This window comes from Chiloscyllium punctatum, chromosome 32, assembly GCF_047496795.1.
Source record: "Chiloscyllium punctatum isolate Juve2018m chromosome 32, sChiPun1.3, whole genome shotgun sequence".
Taxonomy (NCBI): Eukaryota; Metazoa; Chordata; class Chondrichthyes; order Orectolobiformes; family Hemiscylliidae; genus Chiloscyllium; species Chiloscyllium punctatum.
In genome coordinates, this window is record NC_092770.1 from 62160478 (window position 1) to 62183395 (window position 22918).

At 39.3% G+C, this 22918-nt stretch overlaps 1 protein-coding gene across 4 annotated transcripts in view; it reads left to right on the top strand.

Moving 5' to 3' along the window:
* Window positions 1-21851, top strand: part of LOC140458223 (UPF0606 protein KIAA1549) — a 263349-nt gene extending 241498 nt beyond the window's left edge. For 2 of the 4 annotated variants that reach the window (XR_011953457.1, XR_011953458.1), the window contains 2 exons: window positions 12774-12934; window positions 17428-17544. Coding sequence is in view for 2 of the 4 variants with exons in the window: in XM_072552494.1 (XP_072408595.1) it covers window positions 12774-12934; window positions 17428-17679 (413 nt within the window). In the remaining 2 variants the exon portion in view is untranslated. Of the gene's footprint in view, window positions 1-12773; window positions 12935-17427 lie in introns of all 4 variants that reach the window. The other 2 variants (XM_072552494.1, XM_072552495.1) reach the window with 1 other exon arrangement.
* Window positions 21852-22918: the final 1067 nt, after the last annotated feature.

The window sequence follows — 22918 nt, forward strand, 5'->3', positions numbered from 1 at the left end:
TGTGTTTAATGGATTGAGTCTGAGCAAACTAAGTTTGAGATAAATATTTATAAGTTAGGTACTTGATATTATCTATCCTTGTGTCAACTTAGTGTTTTTACTTAATTTGCAGTGAATATTTGAGAATTTCAAGGGAGGTACAGAAGGTCTCTCCTCTACATTCTTGAACTCTCAATCTCTTCTGGCTTTGCTTATTTTATTTGCATTCCAAGTTTGTTTAACTACTCATGTTGCTGTGAGGCAGTTACGTTTTTATGTAATAACATTTTACAGCTCCAGGAACCAGGCATTTGGCTAACAGGTTCGTGTTGATGTTTATGTTTAAAGTGAGCCTTTTCCCAAATTGGTTTACTTCACCTTTTCAACATATTGGTCTATTCCCTGTCTCTCATGTACTTATTTAACTCTTTTAAATGCATCAATGCTACTAGCTTCAACTTTTCCACATGGTAGTGAGTTCTACGTTCTTGGCATTAAAAATTATAGGGAAAGCATTTATTGCACTTGAACAGAACATTATCAGATTTTATAAAACAAAATGAAGAACTGCAGATGTTAGAAATCTGAAATGAAAACACAAATTTCTGGATAAGCTCAGCAGGTCTGGCAGCATCTGTGGTGAGAAAGGCGAGTTAAGGCTTTGAGTCCAGTGACCCTTCTTCAGAACTAGTAGTAGCTAGGAAAAGATGGTATATATGCTGAAGACAAGGGTTAGATGGGGGTAAAGGATGGGGATAAGTAGCGATGGAGCCCGGAGGGGCCGAAAGACATTTTGGCAAACAAAAGGAGAAGGAGAAAAGCTGATCATGGGGACCATAAGTAGCTGAAATGGGTTGGCTGTGCTGAAAGCACCCCATGTGATGACAAGGTGTAAGGGTGGATAAAGGATATGGAAGAAGGTTCTAAAATTATTGAGAAATAAAAAAGAATCGCAGATGCTGGGAATCAGAAACAAAGTCAGAAATTGCTGGAAAAACCCCAGTGGGTCTGCCAGCATCTGTGGAATAAAGCATGTTTTGCTTCGAGCCTGATAATTTGACCATCGAATTATATCCAGCATGCAACGCCTGGCACTTGCCTTTAAAATAAGAAAAAGTTAGCCTCTAGGCAACCTTCTTGACATGCTTTGGGGGAACTTGGTCTGGTTTTTAACAAACTGGAGGCTTTTGTCGGGATTAAAATCTCTAATTCCAGGTTCTGTTTGGGATTATTGGACTCAAAGGCAGTGAGGGGTGAGTGTTGCTGTTTTTCATTTCGTGTGTTGAATTTGTGTGTGTTTAAACAGGGTGTGCCTTGTATAATAATGGATCTTTATCGCTAAGAGTTTCCTGAGGTTGGAAGAAATCACTTCTGGTGTTTTACAGAAAGTGAGTAAGGCAACGCCTTCGGAATTGGCAAACAAGTTGAAGCTGGAGTTGCCTGTGTCTGTGAGGAAAGGGGAACTAATTGCAGCAATAGCTCCACATTTACAATTGCCAGGAATGTAATTAGAATCATTGAAAATTGCCAAAATTCAATTGCAAATGAAGCAGCTTCAATCAGAAGCAATGGAAAGGGAAAATGAAAAATATAGAACAGCCCTGGCAGAACAAAAAAGAAGATAGAAGGAAATGAAACAGTTTGAATTACAATTAAACACTGTGGGAAAAGCTAAGGAAGGGATGACCCTACGGGAAGAAAGGGAGAAGGAGAGAGTTTTTGAACTTCAGAAGTTGAAACTGAATACTCCAAAGTCGACTTAACATGGTGGAAATAGAGGTGAAAGGTAGGAGTAGTGATGAGGACAGTAATGGGGAACAATCACATCGTAGCCAATGGTCTGGTGGAAATCTGTTGAAATATGTCCAAAGTTTCCATGGTTTGATGAGAAGGATGTGGATGCCTTTTTCATTACATTTCATTTGAGAAAGTGGCTGGATAAATGAAATGACCAGTGACCATGTGGGTATTGTTGATCCAAACAAAGTTGGTAGGTAGAGCGAGAGATGATGAGGTGAGGAATACCATCTTGAGTAATAGAAGCTAGCACCAGAGGCCTACAGATAACATATTAGGAATCTAAGGAGGGAACCTGGTTAACTACGCATTGAATTTGAAAAGATCAAACAAATTAATTGGAAAAAATAGCATTGAAAGTAGATCAAATATGTGATGCTCTTAATTATTTTTGGAGGAGTTCAAAAATTCACTTCCTGAAGTACTGAGAACTCATGTGGAAAAGCAGAGAGTTAAGACCGCAAGATTAGTGGTAGCAATAGCAGACAATTGAGTTGGTTCATAAATCAAAGTTTGGCTTTTGACATCAGTTCAATCTGTGAGGGATAGAAATTGGGGAAAAGATAAATCCTCAGCTGGTAAGGGAAGATGAGATCTCATTGAAGATAGTAAAGATAATTTACCACAGGATAAAAAAGGAAATCCGGGGGGGGGGAAATGAGAAATAAAAAAGCTGAGATATTTTCATTGTAATAAAGTAGGCCACATGAAGTTGCAGTATTGGTGGTTTAGAAAAAGCACTGGGAAGACTATGTTGGAAAACAGGAGAAGCCAGTGAATTTTGTTGAAGTGGTAAAGGAGACCACAATGGAAGCAAAAAGCTGCAAAAGAATATGCAGCCTGATGAGTTGGTTGAGAAGAAAGTGCCAGATCTCTCTTTAAAGAATTAACCTCCATGGGTAAGGCTTAGCTCGTGTGTATCAGGAAGAGGAGGTAAAGAAAGTAAAATTTTAAGAAATACGGGGGCAAGTCAATCTTTGGTGAGATGTGTCGAAATATGTGATTGGAAAGAGTATTACCAGAAGAAGTATGTGGAATTCATGGTGAGAAGAGCAGTGTGTCCCATCATATGAAGTGAGGTTGAAGAACCTAAGGAAAAGTAGTGAAGTGATCATAGGAGTGATAGAGAAATTCTTGGTTCCAGAAATACAGTTTATCCCTGGTAATGATACAGCTGGATCACAGGAGTGCTGCCTACTGTGGCTGAAAAGCCAGTGGAAAATCAGGTAACTGAGGTGTTTATTTGAAATATACGCTGGGATTATTCCTGGCTGTTTCGTAACAAGGTCACAAAGCAACAGGTTGAAGCAGGAGGAGAAATCACTGAGTAAAGATAAGGATGTTAATGTTCAATGATCAGAAACAATGATTGAGAGAAAACAGCAGGTTTGGGGAGTGGGGGGAGGAGCAAAGAGTTTTTAGTTCCAAGAAATGAACCAAATTACAATGAAAAGATGAACAACTGAAACTGTTGTATCAAATAGCATAAACAGAAGGAGGATCTGAATGCATCCCAGAATGTTACTATCTTAAAAATTTATCTTGATGAGGGAATGGAGACCATCACATATTCACGTGGATGAGAAATAGGCAGAAGTTCATCAAGTTGTATTACCAATGAGTTATAGGAAGGAATTGTTGCGGGTAGCCCATGAATTACCAGTAGATCTTTCAGGAGTAAGAAAAGCTCAAACCAAAATACAAAAACATTTTTATTGGTCTGGGCTACAAAAGGATGTGATATACTTTTGCCAGACATGTCACACATGTCAGGTAATCTGAAAACCTCAGGCAGTGATAAAACCCAGCCCCCTTAATACACATTCCGCATTTGAGGAATCTTTTTGCAAAAATCTTAATTGATTGCATAGGACCCCAACTAAAACAAAAATTGGGAATCTGTATTTGTTGACCATAATGTATGTGTCTACTAGATTTCCAGAGGCCATTCCATTGCACAGTATCATAGCTAAAAGAATTGTAGAAGAGGTTATTCAAATTTTTTACCAGATACAGACTACACACAGAAATACAATCGGAATAAAGGTCAAAGTTTACATCAAAGGTATTCAAAGAAATTATAGTCTAAGAATAAGAGAATTCAAATCCACTACATACTATCTAGAATCACACACAACATTAGAACGGTGACTTCAAACTTTAAAGATCATGTCGAGGGCTTAGCTGTCAAGACTATCCAGAGGATCGAGATAAAGGAATTCCATGTGTACTTTTGGCAATTAGAGATGTACCTAATGAAACAAGTAAAATCAATCCATTTGAATGAGCTTTTGGGCATTAGATGAGAGCACCACTGAAATTAATTAAGGAGAAATTGGTGAGTCAAAGTTCATAGACCACACATTTGAAGATGGACAAATGGTCCCAAGGGAATGTGAAAACTTAATTTGTCAGGGAGTTTCCCATACTACCAACGAAGAGGGAGGTACTACAATTCGTGGTACTAAGTGTTTTTTGTCAGAAGTTCATACTGAATTTTAGCAGTGTGATTTGTTCTACTGACTGACATGTTGGAGAAGTGTAGAGAATTTCAGTGGACAAAGGAATGTCAGCAAGCATTCAATGGCATGAAAGCTGTGTTAACTACTGCCCCAGTGTTAGCCACACCTAATTATGCAAAACCATTCAGAGTGGCTATTTATTCGAGTGATGTGGGTGTCGATGCTGTACTCTTGCAAGAAGATAAGACATACATGCATTTACAAAGACTGGGTTTGATTAGGAATAGTCAACGTGGCTTTGGACATGGGAGACCATGCCTCACAAATTTGTTAGACTTCATTGATGACGTGACCAGGAAGGTTGACAAGGGCAGGGCGGAGGCCATAGGCCTTACTGAAATCCATACAGACTTTGATAAGGTTCCACATGGTAGGCTGCTCTGGAAAGTTAGTTTGCATGGAACCCAGGGGGAACTTGCAAATTGGATACGCAATTGGCTTGATGGTAGAAAGCAAAGGGTGATAGTGGAAGGATGCTTGTCAGTCTGGAGACCTGTGACTGGTGGAGTGCCTCAAGAGTTGGTACTGGGCCCATTGCTATTTGTTATCTATTTCAGTGATTTGGATGAGAATGTCAAGGCATGATTAGTAAGTTTGCAGATGACACTAAAATAGGCAGTTTCATGGACAGTGAGGAAGTTTATCAGAAATTGCAACAGGACCTTGACCAGCTGGGGAAGTGGGTGAGAAATGGCAAATGGAATTTAATATAGATAAGTGTGAGGTCTTGCATTTTGGAAAGTCAAATCAAGGTAGAGTTCCATGATGAATTGTAGGGCCTCAAGGAGTGTATTGGAACAGAGGGACGTTGGAGTTCAGGTGCACGATTGTCTGAAATTGGAATCACAGCGTAGTAAAGACGACTTTTGGCACATTGACCTTCATCGGTCAGGATTTGGAAGAGCCAGTATTAGACTAGGGTGGATAAAATTAAAAATCACACATCACCAGTCTATTGTCCAACAGGTTTATTTGAAAGCACTAGTTTTCAAAGCACTGCTTCTTCATCAGGTAGAAGCAGACCTTCAAAAACTAGTGCTTCCAAGTAAACCTATTGGATTATAGCCTGGTGTTGTGTGATTTTTAACTTCATCAGTCAGAGCAGTGAGTATAGAAGTTGGGAAAATATGTTACAGTTATGCAGGATGTTGGTGACGCTGCACTTGGAGTATTGTGTTCAATTTTAGTCATCTTGCTATAGGAAAGGTGTTATTAAACTGAAGAGTGTAGAAGAAATTTATAAGGATGATGCCAGGACTCAACAGTCTGAGTTATAGGGAGAGGTTGGACAAGCTAGGACTTTTTCTTTAGAGCATAGGAGACTATGGGGGGATTTTATAGAAGTGTGTAAGATCATGAGAGGCATGGAGAGGGTGAATGCATTCGGTCTTTTTTCCCATAGATAGGGAATCCAGAACTAGAGGGCATCAATTTAAGATTAGAGAGGAAAAAATAAAACGGAACTTGAGGGGCAACTTTATTTGTACAGATGGTAGTACGAGTGGAATGAACTGCCAGAAGAAGTGGTTGAAGCCGATATCTTAACAATATTTAAAAGGCATTTGGACAAATACGTGGATAGTCAAAAGGTTTAGTAGGATATGGGCCAAGGACAGGGAAATAGAATTAGCGTGGATCGATAGTTTGGTCAGCTGGACCAGTTTGGGCTAAAGGGCCAGTCTCCATGCTTTAGAACTATGCCTCTCTATTACTCTATGATGATGAGAAGATAGAAAGACCTATTCCAGAAAAGTGAATAATCATCAACAGAAATGTTCCACAATTGAGAAGGAGACCTTGAGTTTAGTGTTGCCGTTGCAACATTTTAGCATTTACATTGCCAGTAATATATCTGAGGCAATTGTATATATTGATCATAACTCTTTAAAGTTGTTGAAAAATTTAAGGAAATAGTACCAGAATGTTTAAATGGAGCTTATTAATGCAGCCATTCGGTTTTAATATTATACACATATTGCATTGTTGTGACTTTGGTGAAGGAAGACGGAGGCATTTGGTGGCAGGAAAGTGTGTGGACTGAAATGGACTGTAGTAATGAATGTTTGGAGTCCATGTAATATGTATGTATTGTAATGTACTAATAGCATAAGGATAAAGGTTTTTAAAATGTTTTTGTATAATGATCGTTCATTTTTTTATAAGGGAGAAGGTATGATAATACTGTGGCTTTGAGTTGTATTTTATCCTGGGTTTTTTTTTTATGAAGAGATTTTGAGCCGGAGTGGTCTGCTTCAAGCCAATAAAGTAAACAGCTGGTGAGGCATTGTGCTTTTTTTAAAGTTAGAACAAGAGAAGCAGCTTGAATGAGTGGTGTCAAGCTCTGACAGAACCAGGATTTTTAGTTTCATTTTCAGCAGCTGTTGGGCTTGTGAAAGCTGCTACATCTCTCTTTCTCTCCTTTTGCTACAGCTAAAAGCCTTAGTTCTCTTCCTGCTGCATGTGAAACAACCTATTTTACTGAATTTGTCTTTGCTGATGGTGAACTTACAGGATGTCACTGAATTGGTCGTTATTTTGTTAAATATTTCGGTAGAGTTACAGTTAAGCCAAATGTTTTCTTTTATTTTTAGTTTATCTGTAGTTTAACAATCATGTATGAATAAAGTGTGTTTTGCTTCAAGTCTGATCATTTAACCAATCGAATTGCACCTGGAATGCAATGCCTGGTTCTTGTCTTTAAAATAAGAAAACGTTAGGCTGTAGGAATCTCCTTGATAAGTTTTGAGGGGTTGGTCTGAATTATAACATTTTGGATAGGGATGCTGTTGGGTTGAAAGTGAGTACTGGGAGGGAAGATAAGGGCTGACGGCAGAAGTGCTGGAAATGACTCAAACACAGCCCTGTCAACCATGGTGGGAGAGGAATCCTTGGGGAAAGGGTGCACATTTCAGAGATACCCCCTGCAGAATGGGCTATCAGCAGAACAGAAACGACAAGGAAACTGGAGTCTTTACTGGAGGCAGGGTGTGAATATGTATCGTGCAGGTAACTGTGAGAATCAATAGATTTGCAGTGGATATCAATGGCCAGCTTATCTCCAGAGATGGAAACGAGAAATGTTGAGAAAAGGAAGGGAGATGAACCAGTTGAAGGTGAGTGTGGAGTGGAAATTGGAAGCAAAATTTACAAATTTTTCGATTTTCTGGATGAGAGAGGGAAGTAGCACCAAACTGATAATGTCATTGATATGCCAGAAGAGGAGTTGTGGAAAGGACCAGAGTAAATGGCAGCACCCATAAGAACAGTGATATACAGCGAGATTTTGGGGTCCAAGTTCCTAGCTCCCTGAAAGTGGCATCACAAGAGAAAAACCTAGTATAAATGTTGTCACATCACGTTGCAGATGTGTTAGATTTTCATTAGTCCACATTTGGAATATCATGTACAGTTCTGGTTGCCACATTATAGGAAGGATGTGGAGGCTTTGGAGGAGATTCAAAAGAGGTTTAGCAGAATATTGTCTGAATAAGAGTGTCTTAGCTATAAGGAGAGGTTGAACAAACTTGGATTGTTTTCACTAGAGCGTCGGAGGCTCAGGGGCAACCTAACAGAAGTATATAAAATTATGAGAGGCATGGATAGGGTGGACAGTCAGCGTCTTTTTTTTTCCCAGGGTGGAAATGTAAAATGCAAAGGGGGCATAGATGTATACAGAGAAGGGGAATGTTTAGAAGAGATGTGCGAAGAAAGTTTTTTACACTGGGATGATAGGTACCAGGAATGCGCTGCCAGAGGAGGTAGTAGAAGCATATATGTTTGTAAAGTTTAATAGCTGTTTAGGGAGACACATGACAGGCAGGGAATAGAGGGCTACAAAACATGTGCAGGCAGATGGGTTTAGTTTAGAATTGGCATCATTGTCAGTACACACATGGTGGGCTGAAGGTCCTGTTCCTATGTTGTACTGTTCTATGTATCTACATCCATAAAAATGACCCCAAGATACCAGTTGCCTGCTGCCACAGCTCTTTGATCCCTGGTCAACACTTCTGTCATTCTTGATGAAGGGCTTTTGCCTGCTCCTCAGATGCTGCCTGACCTGCTGTGCTTTTCCAGCACCATTTTAAATCTTGACTTCTGTCACACCTACTTTGTCTTGTATAGTATGGGAGATTTTGAAGAGAAGCAGCTGCCATGTCTCACGCTCTTAGCAGATTCTTATCTGTTCTGCCAAAAAGTACAAAAGATGATGAGTAGTTCATATGTCACTCCTCAGAATTAACACTTTGAGACACACACACACCAGTGTTCTTTTTCCACTAATAAAATTATGTTTGGAAGATGACAAAATTCTAATCGAGCAATATTGTCAATACTTGAGGTATCATTGCTTGAAATAAGATTTTCAAAAATGTTTATGTTCAGTTGGGTTGAATTAGATGAAGCGCAGCTTTAAATTGTAACTATTGCACAAACTGCAATGAATGAGAATACCATAAAAGTGAGAGGCAAAAAAATCATGAATGTTTGGGTAGAGAGGGGTAAGCATACACATAAAAGCAAAGTACTGCAAATCCTTGAAAATGTGAATTAAAAACAGAAAGTGCGAGAGAAACCCAGCAGGTCTAGCAGCATCTGTGGAGAGATGAACAGAGATATCATTTTGAGTCCAGTATGATTTCTTCTGAATTCAGTTTGTGGATGTTGTTTGCAGGAAATGACTCACTTTGTGCTTCTACTTCATGCCAGTCCTATTCTGCTTTTCCCTATGGGAATGAAGATGAAGTATGAATTGAATTTTTCAAATTCCATTTGAATTCAACTAAAATATGAGATCTGCAGTGTCATCTATTATGTTAGATTAGGAGAAAATCTCTATATCAGCTATGATTTTTTAAAAAAATTCTTTTGAGGGACGTGGGAGTTAGTGGCTAGCTAGCATATATTGCCTGTTCCAAGTTGCCTCTTGAGAAGGTGGTGGTGAGCTGCCTTCCTGAACTCCTTTAGGTTCAACCACAATGCTGTTAGGGTGAGAATTCCAGGATTCTTAACTGTACTCTGGGCAACGAGGGAAGGGTAATAAATGCTGGCCTAGCCAGAGAAGCCAACATACCATGAGTGAATAAAAAAATCTCATCTAGGCAAGTGAGGAGTATTCCATCACAGTCCTGACTTGTGCCATGGAGAAGGTGAACAGGCTTTGAGAACTCAAGAAATGAGTTACTCAATGCAGTATTCCTAGCCTCTGATCTGCACCTGTAGTCACTATATTTATATGGCGAATTTTGTTGAATTTCTGGTCAATAGTGACCCTTAGGATGCTGGTAGTGGAGGATTTAGTGATGGTAATACTACTAAATGTCATGGGGCATTAATTAGATTGCCTCTTATTGGTGATATTCATTGCCCGGCATCAGTATGGCGCAAATGTTATTTTCCACTTGTCACCCCAGGCTTAGATAATATCCAGGTCTTCTACGTTTCAACTGCTTCAGTATCTGAGGAGTTGCAAATAGTACTGAATATTGTACAGTCCATTAAATCTGCTTCCATCATCCTTTCAAGTTGTGCAATTCTCATCTTATCACACTACATAAAAAATATTCATTCCCCCTTGGTTCACTTGGTCAGTATCAGAGAATCATAGACTCCCTACAGTGTGGAAACAGGCGCTTCGGCCCAACAAGTCCACACCGACCCTCAAAAGAGTAACCCATCCAGACCCATTCCCCTACCCTATTACTCTACATTTACCCCTGACTAATGCACCTAACCTACAACTCACTGAACACTATGGGCAATTTAGCATGGCCAGTTCACCTAACCTGTACATCTTTGGATTGTGGGAGGAAGCCCACGCAGACATGGGGAGAATGTGCAAACTTTACACAGTCGTCCGAGGCTGAAATCGAACCCAGGTCCCTGGTGCTGTGAAGCAGCAATGCTAACTGCTGAACCACCGTGCCGCCACCATGCCACTCCCAAGTATCTTAAATGTCTCTGATTACTGTCTCTCCTGCTGGTGAAAAGCTGTTTTTAACCTTATTTGTTCTTACAAAAATGGAAATAATTTTGGAAATTTCTATTCAATTTCTTCTCTGTCTTCTGCCCTTCCTCCTGTCATATCTCTATAAAACAAAAAGTCTCTCCTCCAGAGTCTTGTTTCAATAAATTTCCTCTGCAGCTACTCCAAACCTTTGGCATCCTGCATAAAGTGTGGTGCCCAGTAATGGACAGCTAAGACCGAGCTAATGACTTATATAAGTTTAACAATTCTTCCTTGCTTTTGTACTCTACCTTTATAAAGGCCAAGAAGCATTCTGCTTTTTCTAAATTCTCTGCTCAACTTGTCCAGCCACCCTCAAAGATTAGTCGAATTCTTGGGTATCTGTTGCTACTGTTCTTTTCAGAGATGAGAATTGTGATAAATACCTCTTTTTGGTAAGCATTCCTTGTGCTGAATGCCAGAACTTTGTGAAAATAGCAAGTTGTAATATTCCGGGACGTAGAAAGTCCCAAGAATTGTTAGGTGGCAACATTCATTCAACTCTGACCAGCAATATGGAGGGGCTTATTGCAAAGATTTTAATAGGTCACACAGGACAGTTTAATGGGTAGGTGAAGAAACATTTACAAGGAGCATAGTTGATAAAAGAATCAGAAACAGTGCAGACTCCGTTTTTAGAAGTTCAGCAGTTAGATGTACTGTTGGAAAGGTTACTGCAGCGAGAAGCCGGGGCACTTGGATGGCTCTGTACTGTTAGAATAATCTCAGTAAGAAGTTTTAACAATTTGTAAGGAGCTCAAGAGGTTCTCGAGAAGTAGGAAGGTAGGCTGTGTTCGGGGCAATCATGAGAAGAAGAAGCCTATGAGCTAAATGTTTAGTCCAGCAAATAGGAACATAGCCTAAAAGCTGAAAGCAAAACTAAAGCCTGATCCTACAGCAACGTTGCTGGCAAATAATTCATCCTTGGAGACCCAGATCTGACTGAGGAGCTTGACACTAGAATAAGAGAATCATTTCTGATGGCAAATATTCACTTCACATTTTTCAATAGCAAATTCATTTTAAAAGAATACCATTTTATTGAGAAGTCCTTGTGTTGAGCAAAGCCAGAAAAAGCACTGTAGCTGCTTTGTAGAGAATTGTTTTTATTTTTAGTTTGTTTCTTTATTGGGTATAAAAAAAAAGTGGGGATGAACTGGTTGAAGACTGGTTTGTTTGAAAGCAAAGAATAATCTAATTGGGTTAATAAAGAATCGGTTCTTCTTCCACTTGGGTGTGAGAAGGTGGATCATGATGATGGGTGGCTCAGTGTTTTTGTCAAGCTGTTGGAAAGACCAGGCAGTCAACTGAGCAAAAGAGTGAGTGGAAGGGAGAGGGGATGTGTGTATTACTGGCAAGGCCAACATCAGTGGTCATTCAAAATGCTCTTGCAAATGACTGAGTTAAAATAGGATCACACATGATAATGGTATGCAAAGCACTGTTGTAGGCGTTTGATTCACTTTGCATGTACATAATCCAGCAAGCTCATGTTGTTTTGTTACTGTGAACTTCATCCTCTATTACAAATAAATTAATTGAATGCTTGAATTCAAAAGTTGCTTGGTGCTTTGTTACAAATACATTGGTCCACAGTATTGACAGTAATAGGACTAGAGCAAGGATAAACTAATGTTTCTACCTCCATGAGGTGATATTCAAATTTTCATGTTTCACACGAGCTCTACAAAGTACTATATTTACTAGATTAGCTCTACAAAGTACTATATTTACTAGATTCCTGGTCACAAATAAATTTTAGATTAGATTACAGTGTGGAAACAGGCCCTTTGGCCACACCGACCCGCCGAAGCGCAACCCACCCATACCCCTACATTTACCCCTTACCTAACACTACGGGAAATTTAGCGTGGCCAATTCACCTGACCTGCACATCTTTGGACTGTGGGAGGAAACCCACGCAGACACGGGGAGAACATGCAAACTCCACACAGACAGTTGTCTGAGGCGGGAATTGAACCCGGGTCTCTGGCACTGTGAGGCAGCAGTGCTAACCACTGTCCCACCGTGCCGCCCACAACTGTTGAGAACTGTGTTTTTGGCCAATAGTTTTTAGACAGTTTTGTCTTTGGCCATTCTCATCCCTGCTCCATTTTAAATATACTGTTTAGTTTACATTGAATCACCTCCCTTTTCCATTCAAAGTGCATCACATCATCATTCTCTGCTTTAAATGTCAACTGTCGTGAATTTGTCCATTTTGCCTCTCCAGCTTTGTTCTTCTGCTACCATCCTTTTTACTCTTCAATATCCAAGTTTCACGGTACTCGCAAAGTTTGAAACAAGCATGAAATTTCTAACTATTCACTTGGCCATGATTAAAATTCGGTTTTTGATACTTTTAATTTTGTTTTTGATTCACATTTTCACTTGTTTCCTTCTGATGCAGTTCCAAAGAGATTTGTCAATCTATGTTGGCCTTCATTTTTGGTTCCATTTGTTCATAGGAATTCAAGCCTACTCAGTATCACAGAACCGTGTTGACAACAGAATTGGGTCACAGCCAGGTCAGATGCGTTTTGGGAGACCTGGGCGCATAGGAGATGTTGGTTGGTCACCTTATGATCCTGAAGATGGACTAATGCATACTGTCGCAAGCAGAGATACTGTAAGTCGGACATATTATTTTTCTTTGATAAATCTCCTTCAGAACTCGCTGTGATGAAATTCCTAGGTTACTATTTTTATCGTATGAAATATTGGCTGAAAGTAACATGGTATAGAGATTACTGCAGCTCACGAAGAATGGGAAGAGATAGAGCTGCACAACATGGAAACAGACCCTACGCTGCAACTCATCCATTCCGATCGAACATCCTGAATTAATCTAGTCCCATTTCCCAACATTTGGCCCATAACCCTCCTAAATCCTTCCTAATCATATACCCTAACATATGCGTTTTAAATGTTGCAATTGTACCCTCAAACAGCTTTTTCCAGACACACACCACCTTCTGCATGAAAACGTTGCCCTTTCAGTCCCTGCTCAATTTTTCCCTTCTCAACTTAAACCTATGCCCTCTAGTTTTGGACTTTGCTAACCTGGAGAAAAGACTTTAGCTAGTTGCTGCAAGATCAGATAGGATAGGGTTGGATGGAACACTGCAGAGCTGGGGATATAGATAGAGTACTGGAGAGTCAGTGTGATATGGAGAAAGTACTGAAGAACTAGTAGACAGAAGATATACTGGAATCCCTGGGCAGGAAGAGGTTGGATCTACTTTAATGACTGCTGTAGAGATAGGAGATGGCCACTGCACATGTGCGGTGTGGAATGGAGACTGCTTTAGAGATATGGATATGAAGCAGGAATAGTGCAGAGATGGCTACATAGAGTGGTAGTGCTTCAGATCAGGATATGGAGATGGCCATAAAGAGTTGGGCACTGCAAAAATAGAAATATGGATTTGGGGTTTCATGGAAAGTGGGGATACATAGTTGGGATGCTATAACAATGGGGATAAGTATTGGAGGTGGGATAACGAATAGGAACATTGTGGAGAGGGGAAGTACAGAGCAGGAGCCCCCCCCCCCCCCCACCCCAGTGACAGGAATGCAATTAAGAGACGGAGATCCAGAATAGAGCTACTGAATTTCTATATTATCAATTGTATTCTGCAGAAAGACGCCGAGCACAAATGGTATTTTTGGTCTATGATTGTTGAACCAACACAGGTGCATAAGATTAGAGAAAATCCAGCTGTGCAAACCCAACATTTTAAAAATACCCAGTCATATCTTTGGTTTGAGTTGTACCATATTGGGAGTTGGGCCAGGCCTGTTCCTAATTTAGACTGGGGTGGAAAGTATGTCTTCGTGGATCTGTGGGCAAGCACCCCATGATCCTTCTGTTCCTCTGAACTTCCTTGGTATCCTGCCATTCATTTGAGTGCTCCATTGTCTTGTTACTACTTCCAAAGTTCATTACCTCACACTTATCAGGGTTAAATTCCATCTGCTAATGATTTACTCATCTGAGCAAAGAGGGGCCATGAAAAAACACTCGTGGGCAAGATGAGGGAGAATCCCAAGGTATTCTACAAGTATATCAAGGGGAAGAGAATAACCAGGGAAAGAGTAGGGCCCATGAGGGACCAAGGGGGAAAATCTGTCCCTGTTATTTCCGCCGTCATCTCCTACAACAGCCTGGAATTACGATTCATCTGGATTGGGGATTTGTCTTCTTTTAAACCCTATGAAATCTCCAATATCTTCTCACTTCTTGCATCAATCTGATGAAGAACTTCACTCTCCATCTTCTTGAATTTTGTACTTGCATGTTGTGGTTCTGTTCGCCGACCTGGGAATTTGTGTTGCAGACGTTTCTTCCCCTGTCGAGGTGACATCCTCAGTGCTTGAGACCCTATTGTGAAGTGCTTCTGTGATCTTTCCTCTGGCATTTATAGTGATTTGTACCTGCTGCTTCCGGTTGTCAGTTCCAGCTGTCTGCTGCAGTGGCTGGTATATTGGGTCCAGGTCAATGTGCTTATTGATTTGAATCTGTGGATGAGTGCCATGCCTGGCTGTTCTCTGTTTGGCTTGTCCTAGAATAGTAGTGTTGTCCCAGTCGAACTCATGTTGCTTGTCATCTGAGTGTGTGGCTACTAAGGTCATGTCGTTTTGTGGCTATTTAGTGATCATGGATGCGGATCGTTAGCTGTCTTCCTGTTTGTCCTACCATACATCAAAAACATTTCTGAACTGACAGCCAGACTACTGCGACCACTAGGACTCATAACAGCACACAACTAACAGCCAATCTCAGACAACAACTCATCAGGACGAAGGACCCGATACCCAGCATGAGCAAAACCAATGTAGTGTACAAAATCCCATGCATGGACTGCACAAAACACTACATAGGACAAACAGGAAGACAGCTAACACTATAAATGCCGGAGGAAACATCACAAAAGCGCTTCACATGAGGCTCCCAAGCACTGAGGATGTCACCTAGACAGGGGATGAAACATCTGCAACGCAAATTCCCAGCTCGGCGAACAGAACCACAACAATGAGCACCCGAGCTACAAATCATCTTTGTACTTGCATCCTTCTACTCCAAGTAAAGACAGATGTGAAGTACTCTTTTATCACTTAATGTCCTAATCTTGCCTGCCAGCATTTTTCATGGCCCCTCTTTGTCCTCTAATTGTTTTCTTGAGATACCCTGCACTTTCTGTACTCTTCTTATGGCTTCCGTTGTTTTGCTCCCTTTGTACCTGTTGTACATCTCTTTTTTTCATTTTTATCCAGTCCTGAATATTCCAGGATGTCCAATTAGTGTTCCAATTAGTTTTTATTTAAGTATTTCTAATAGTTTTTTTCAGCTCACTCCTTTCTTTGTTAAGCAACCAGATACCTAACTGCTACGATCATCCTATTTCACTTCAGAGATTTGTGTTCTCTAACATCAGATTTAAGTATCGATCCTTGGTCTTTTCTCATTGATGCATTTTGTTGAATGTACATTATCCAAAGCTGGCTTAATATTGATATGGCTCTGAATGGATATTGTTGCTGAAACCTTTTTTTAAAATTTTTTTTCAATATTTTCATTAAGAAAAAAGTCATATGCATTGCCTCAACAAGAATGAGAGTTGCTGCAGCTCAGGCACTTTGTATGACTTCTGATCTTTTTAGTTTGCCAACTTCCAGGTAACATTTACTCCCACTCCCACATGGAAAACTTATGAACCTTTCTGCAGTTGAGATTGCAGAGGTTTGCATAAGATACATCATAAAGATATTAAGTTTAATGTTCCTGGCATTTTTCAGTGATAGAATTTCAGAAAAAACAGTGCTCCATGTCAAGTTTTTTAAAAATATTATGTTCACCTGAATAATATTTTCCATCTTAAAGTCTTACTCAATTCTAAACCCACAAAACTGGCATCTGGCTTTATGTGATTGCCCAACCAATTCAGCAGTCCAATTAGTCTTTGCAATTCCTCCATTTCAGCTTTGGAAGCTACTGAGTCTTTTCATGAAGTACTACTTTGACTAATTTCAGTGGGGCTAACCTTTTTTTTTAAGTAAAATTGCTCTGCAAAGTGACGATCCATCAGTTGTCTTGATCAGTAAGAACTGAAGAATAAATTGGGGGTGGGAAGGGATAGGTTCTGTGACAGCAGGGATACAGCTGTTAAGACTCTCAAAGTTCTACAGTGGTCGTTACTGCCTTGAAGTTCACAACCCAAAAATTTAAGTTCATGACCCCACTTGAGATCCATACCTCTGCTTTAGGAAACGCTACTTCATAGGCATCATTTGGGCCACACACATTGATTTAACTTATATAGCATTCCCACTTAGTTTTGAGCATCTTCTGGAGGGAAATGAAGTACTTTCCTTTTGAGCTTCTGCAAATATGACTTCAGTACTCACATATTGTAGTCGTCCTTTAGGACTGATGTCTCATTTTGATCATCATAGCTGATCCCTTCTTTCAATCTATCAAAAGCAACAGTCTGATCCAAGTAACTGTGTAAATTATGGCTACAGAATTACTTGGTTCCTCGCACCTTTCTGAAATTCATTTAGCATCTGCAAATTTGTAATACATAAGAACACAATCTTGAAGAGGACTGTACAGTCTTTGCTTTTCTATCTTTACCAATAGCTTTCCTGGGCACCTCCATTCTTTAAATTTCTGTCTATGATAAACATTGTCTCCAATTGAAAATGATTTCCAATGGCAATAAATTATGTCTTCGAGTTTGCCAAATTCTTTCTGATTTCAGCTTTAATGAAAGTTTTTCTGCCTGAGTGCAGTGCATTCAGATACTCGAAAAGAAACTAGAGCTAATTATAGTTTCTTCCCGAGGCAGGTGGTTCTGAAAGCTTGCCAGTAACCGCTGAATCATTTTTAATCAAGAGTTAGTTGCTGTTGGGTGAGGTAGGATGGAATGAGTTTTAATAGCATTCAAAATACTTGGCAATCTAATACTGTCACTTTAGATGAATGGTGAAATCTGAGTTTGAAAGTCTGAGCTAATTCTTGGGTTAATCTTCAATAGAGTTGAAGTGGCAACCCAATGCATGATTTGTTTCAAAGATGTAACTCCATGATATTACCATTTTGTTATGTTTTGTATTTAGTCAAGTACTCGAGAGCACCTGGAATATGTCTCCCCACATTTTCAAATGCAGAGGACAGCACTCCGTGACCCTTCAGCAGCAGCTTTGCACATGCAGCATAGTAATGCTCAACACCCTGGAGTAAGCTTTGGCTCCACTTGCACAGAAGACCTCATGCCTGGGCAGTCCTCTACATCACTCATCAAAGCTATCCGGGAAGAACTTCTTAGACTCTCGCAAAAACAGTCAGCATTTCAGAACCTTCACAGCTGATCTTGGCAAGGAGGAGCTTTGAGTGATTTGCTTCCCATGGAAGTCAAAAGGCAATCTGGAATATAGCCCTGAAGAAGGGGCACTGTAGGGTAGATAATACTATTGACATGCAAGAATGTCCAGCACAACCACAGTTTTTTTTTATCAATGTGCTTCCAACAAAGCTTTCACCTTTTTTTCAACTGATTGGTGAGCTGTGAGCTGAATCCATCATTCAGTGGAGATTGCATACTATTTTTGTTATGAGGAAAGGGAAAGAGCTGGAGCTTATCCTGCACTAGCTAGATGTTGTGAAAACCTCCTAACATCATTAAATTGTAAACATCACCAGCAAGCACAAGCTAAGACTAACATTCCCTTGGATGCAGTCATCCCTTATCTAGGTCATATCACAGTTCTACCTAACCCCTTAAAGCCTATTGAATTCTAGATTGTTAAATGGGGAAGGTTAAGGGAAAGGATGGGAGGAGGGAAAGAATTCACAAGATTTTGAGAGAAGGATCAATGGCAATAGAAAAGAAAGTGGCAAGACCTGAAGAGATGAGTTCCAGAGCTAGAATGCAGGGTGATGAAGCAATGGACAGTTAGCCTTGGATAGTTGATCTTTGGGTTTTTTTAAATGTGTAATAAATGCAGAATAGAAATTGATTCTGAGCATGTAGATCAATGAGTATTTGATAGTTGTGATCATATTATTAACGATAACTTTTTAAATTAAGCAATCAACTTGAAAAGACACTCGACTCTCTAATTTGGACCAAGAGGGGATCAGAATCAGATTAATGATTACATCATGCTAAGCTTAAACTTTAAAGACTGACAGAGGAGATCAAAGTCCACAAGACATAAAAAGGTTATGCAGTTGTTTAGTGCTGAGAAAAACTCTGAATATTAAATTTGATGTAAAATTTCTCAATTGAAGTGCATCTTTAAGTTGACTATTAGATTATGTACTGACTCTGATAGGGAATATGGTGCAGAAAATAACTTGACATTCTGTCCTATCTGTAGGAAAGGGGAATTTGGAGCAAATTAGTTTGGTTGAATTCCTTTGCACAACTCTACAGCAATAAACTAGGTAATTATAATTGCAAATAATTGTTGGTCTTCACCGATCAACACTTGACTGCATTTTAAAATTGTTCTTCTATTGCGAAGACTAAATGCAGAATCATGCCACACTTCATTGTGAATTCACAGTGTTAGCCACACAGTGTCACTGTACATTAATCAATTCCTGCATGTAGCTCGGCCCATGACCATTTCCACTTAAAAGAAAGCTGAGTACTCTGGATGCTGGAAATCTTAAATTCTGTAAGTACCTAGCAGATCAAGTCGTATCTGTGGAGAGAGAAGCAGGAATAAACATTTTAGGTGACATTAATTCTGTTTCCCTGTCCTAGGGTATCACGCAATCTGCTATTTCCAGCATTTCCTGCTTGAGTTACCACTTCTCTTAGCAGAATAAGTTGAAAGTTACTTGATCACATGATTAGATGAATTACAAGGTTATACTGGGTGGAGTCCAGTAATCCTACTGATGTTCCTTCACAATCATTGAAAGCTGTAACAGATTTGCTGAAATGACTATGATCAGGGTCATTCTTTGGATGAATTTTTTCCACATGAGATTCCATAATTTTTACAAATATGTTGGAGATATATTTTTGTGTCTCTCTCCATTATTAGGTGGTCTTTTTGTTATTATGTACATGCACCATGGTTTTGTTCTGTTATCAGCAAATTGTTTGTTTGTCAACATAAACACACTCAATGCATGGTATGGTTCAGACACTGTCTTATAGCATTTAATGGAGTTGACAAGGATCATCTTTATTCTGGGTTAAATGCAATGTGAGTACTTAACTGGTCAGCAGACGGCCTTCCCAAGGTTGGAAGTCCCACCTGTCTAGCTGGCTGCTACATGAATGGCAGTGTCACCTGGGAGGCAGCAACTGCTGCCTGGTCAATGTCCACCTAAGGACTGAAAATAAACTGCAGAATAATAGATTTTATCCACGTCATCTGGATCTAAACCCATTGTAAAATCACTGATGAAGTTTCTGAATTACAATCAGTATTATCCTCCTCTGTATTGCTTTTATAGGACAACTGTCCCTCTCGCAACCAATAAGCTATTTTCTGCTTTGCAAATGACATCAATAGTTACAGGGAAAAGGAGGAGTGCTGGTAATATCACTAAACTGGTTACTCCAAGTCCCAAACAGATGCTCTGGAAATATGGATATGAAACCCACTACATCAGCTAGTGGAATTTCAATTCAATTAATGAAATCTGGAGTTGAAAGCTGATCACAGTGATGAGAGCGATCATTGAACATTTCAAAAATCCATTTGGTTCACTAATACTCTTTAGGGAATTTAGTCATCCTTACCTAGTCTGATCTACACGTGCTTCCAGACCTGCAGTGATGTATTGACTCTTAATTGCCCTCTGAAATGACCTAGCAAAGGTAATTAGGGTTAGACAATAAAATCCTACCTTTGCAAGTGACACATGCCATGAAAGAATAGAGAACAGTAAAGTATTTCATATAACTATTCATGTTTTGCAGTTACATAGCTGTTAAATGTCACAACTGGCAGAAATCTTATTTCTGTGTGGTTGCTCACAGGACATAATGAACTTCACTTTGTTGTGTGGAGAATTTATACGTTTTGGAGTTTTATTGTCGGAGATGTTGGCTGGCCCAACTTTTTTTGTATGTGATTTGAGTTAGATTTTCTTGTATTTATTTTGCTGATGGCTCTCCATGTTTTACAATGTATTTTCTACTCTGCATGTTTCATATTGGCATCAATTAAATAGCAATGTTTTGCCTCATTTATACTCTACCATGTAATGTTACAGTGTTCTTGCACAAATCCAGTACATTTGAAGGTGTTGTAATGACCATGGTATCATTTCATGCAAATATATGTTTATCTATTGAAGGTTACTTGCTGCAAAATAGTCCCCAGATGATTTAAAAATTGTACTTGACATGATACTAAGACAAATCAAGAAAGCCTCATATTTGATTATTTGGTTTCTGTTCACTTAACAGATCTTAGCAAAGAGCACCATTTGGGTGGCTGCCATGATGGACCTGTGTTCCTCAGTTATGGCAGTGATCGAGGAATCTAATTCCTGATCTCTCAAACTGAGGAAAGTCTCTGGATGAACTCCATTGTCTAGAAACTTAAAAGCATTCTTACAAAGACTAATGGTTAGGGAAGATATCTGAGACAAATGCAAATGAAACCATAGCACAATCAGGAATCCGCAAAAAGAAGTGGCAAAATAAGTAACATTGCCTATACTTCATTTGTTTAAGCCCTAGCCCTTTATGGTGACCTATAATTCAGTGTAAATTGTCATAATCTAAACTGCCACCTGTTAAGTGTGTATAAAGCAGAAATATTTGTCTATGGAAATGTAATTATAGACATTGATCCATCACTAACATGTTTCATATCATTAACTATTGAAATATCCCTCATCTAGAAGTTTTCAGGGCTTTGTGTGGTCACATTTGCATATTACTGAGAGATCTCAGGTCTTGGTGAATGTGAAGATCGCAGAGCATCCCAAGAAGAGGTATTGGTCAATCTCTCAACATCACAAAGGTATCTATTATTAATCACTAATAGATTCATGGTAGTGAAAATAGAAGAGCTTTGTTCCTTGTTTAAATTGCCACTATTTGTGAGAGAATTCTGAATGTAAAATGTATTGGTAACTTCTTTATGACTTTGACAAAGTAATAGAATATGTTGCATTGTACATTTGGGCTCCAGGTGATAAATTAGAGATCTGGGACCAGTGTACCGTTCACTACAGCCACCAGGAGTTTGAACATAATTCCAATCGTATCACAATTTATTTACTGTTGCCTATGTTTTTCAAATAAATGTGTTTATTCACTGTGGTAAAGAGAAGAACATTAAGCCTTTACCTTTTCTTTTACTGAAAACATAATAAAAACAGAGGTTCCAACAGATGGCCCAGGGAGTTAAGGAGGCAGGGCCACTGAGCCAAGCAAATCATCCAAATTTGCTGCTTCTACGAGTAGTTGTTAGTGATAGAAATACCTCACTTGGCTTTCACTCTTGAGAGCTAGATTGGAGAGGAGAACATTCCCATTCGTGCTGGCCAACTGATGATACCTGCTGAAAATATACACATCTCGACGTTGAATGAAAACAATTTGACTTAACTTTAATGTCTTTTGTGGTTGGTTAGCCTATTGACACCCACTAGATTTATACATGTACAATGAGCTCTTGGATGTACTAAAATGCCAACACTGGGACAACATCCCAATAAAATAACCAAATGTGCAGGATTGAAGGCAACTGATAAAATTCGATTGAAGAAACAAAGCCCTAATTGAATTTTCTGAGAATAAATGCTGTTTAAATATCTCCTGCCATTCCATTTGGTTTTAGATCTGAGAGCATTCTGGTGTGGTTTACATCGTGGAAGAGACAATGTTTTTCATTAGTTATAATTTATGATTTGATAGGTACTACAATCTAAAATAAGTTTGGTCCAAAGTTGCAGTGATTTACTTTAGAACAAAGAGGATCTTTGTAATATGGAAAGTAGATCGTTGACCGTATTAGTGGATGGTAAATAAATTTGTTTAATCTGCTGGTTTATTTGTCAACACTGACTGCACTACTGCACAACGCAGATTTAAAGGAAAGATATTGATTTCAATTCGCCTTACTGTGCTTTGTTTGAATATTGTAGGAATTGTTGCAACGAAAGGATGAACTAGTTGCCATTTGGTGCTGATCCTATCCATCAGTTGACCTCAATCTGTTATCTGGTGATCTCAGCTGGAAGGTGATCTGGTTTATGAGTACTGTTGAATTCTGTTGTGATGCATTATAAAATCAAGAAGCCTTTTGAAATTTTTTAAGCCACCATAAGATTGATCTATGGAACTATAACCAAGCAAGAATAGACATCTTCCTCTGATAAAAGCATCAGAAGAAAGATTATCTCAGCACTGCCTCAGCAAGAAGCTGCATTTGTACTTGCAGCCTTACTGTTAAACCTTAGTCCCTTTAAGCATTGCTTCCCAGCAATTGATGGGGTATATAATTGAAAAGTTAATGTTTCCCAGTAAATATCATAGTTTACGTTTCCTGATGTAGAAGCACACTGACATTTAAAATTATGTTAAGGCTTTAGCTTATTTATGAAACACTATTTTCATGTAGTTAA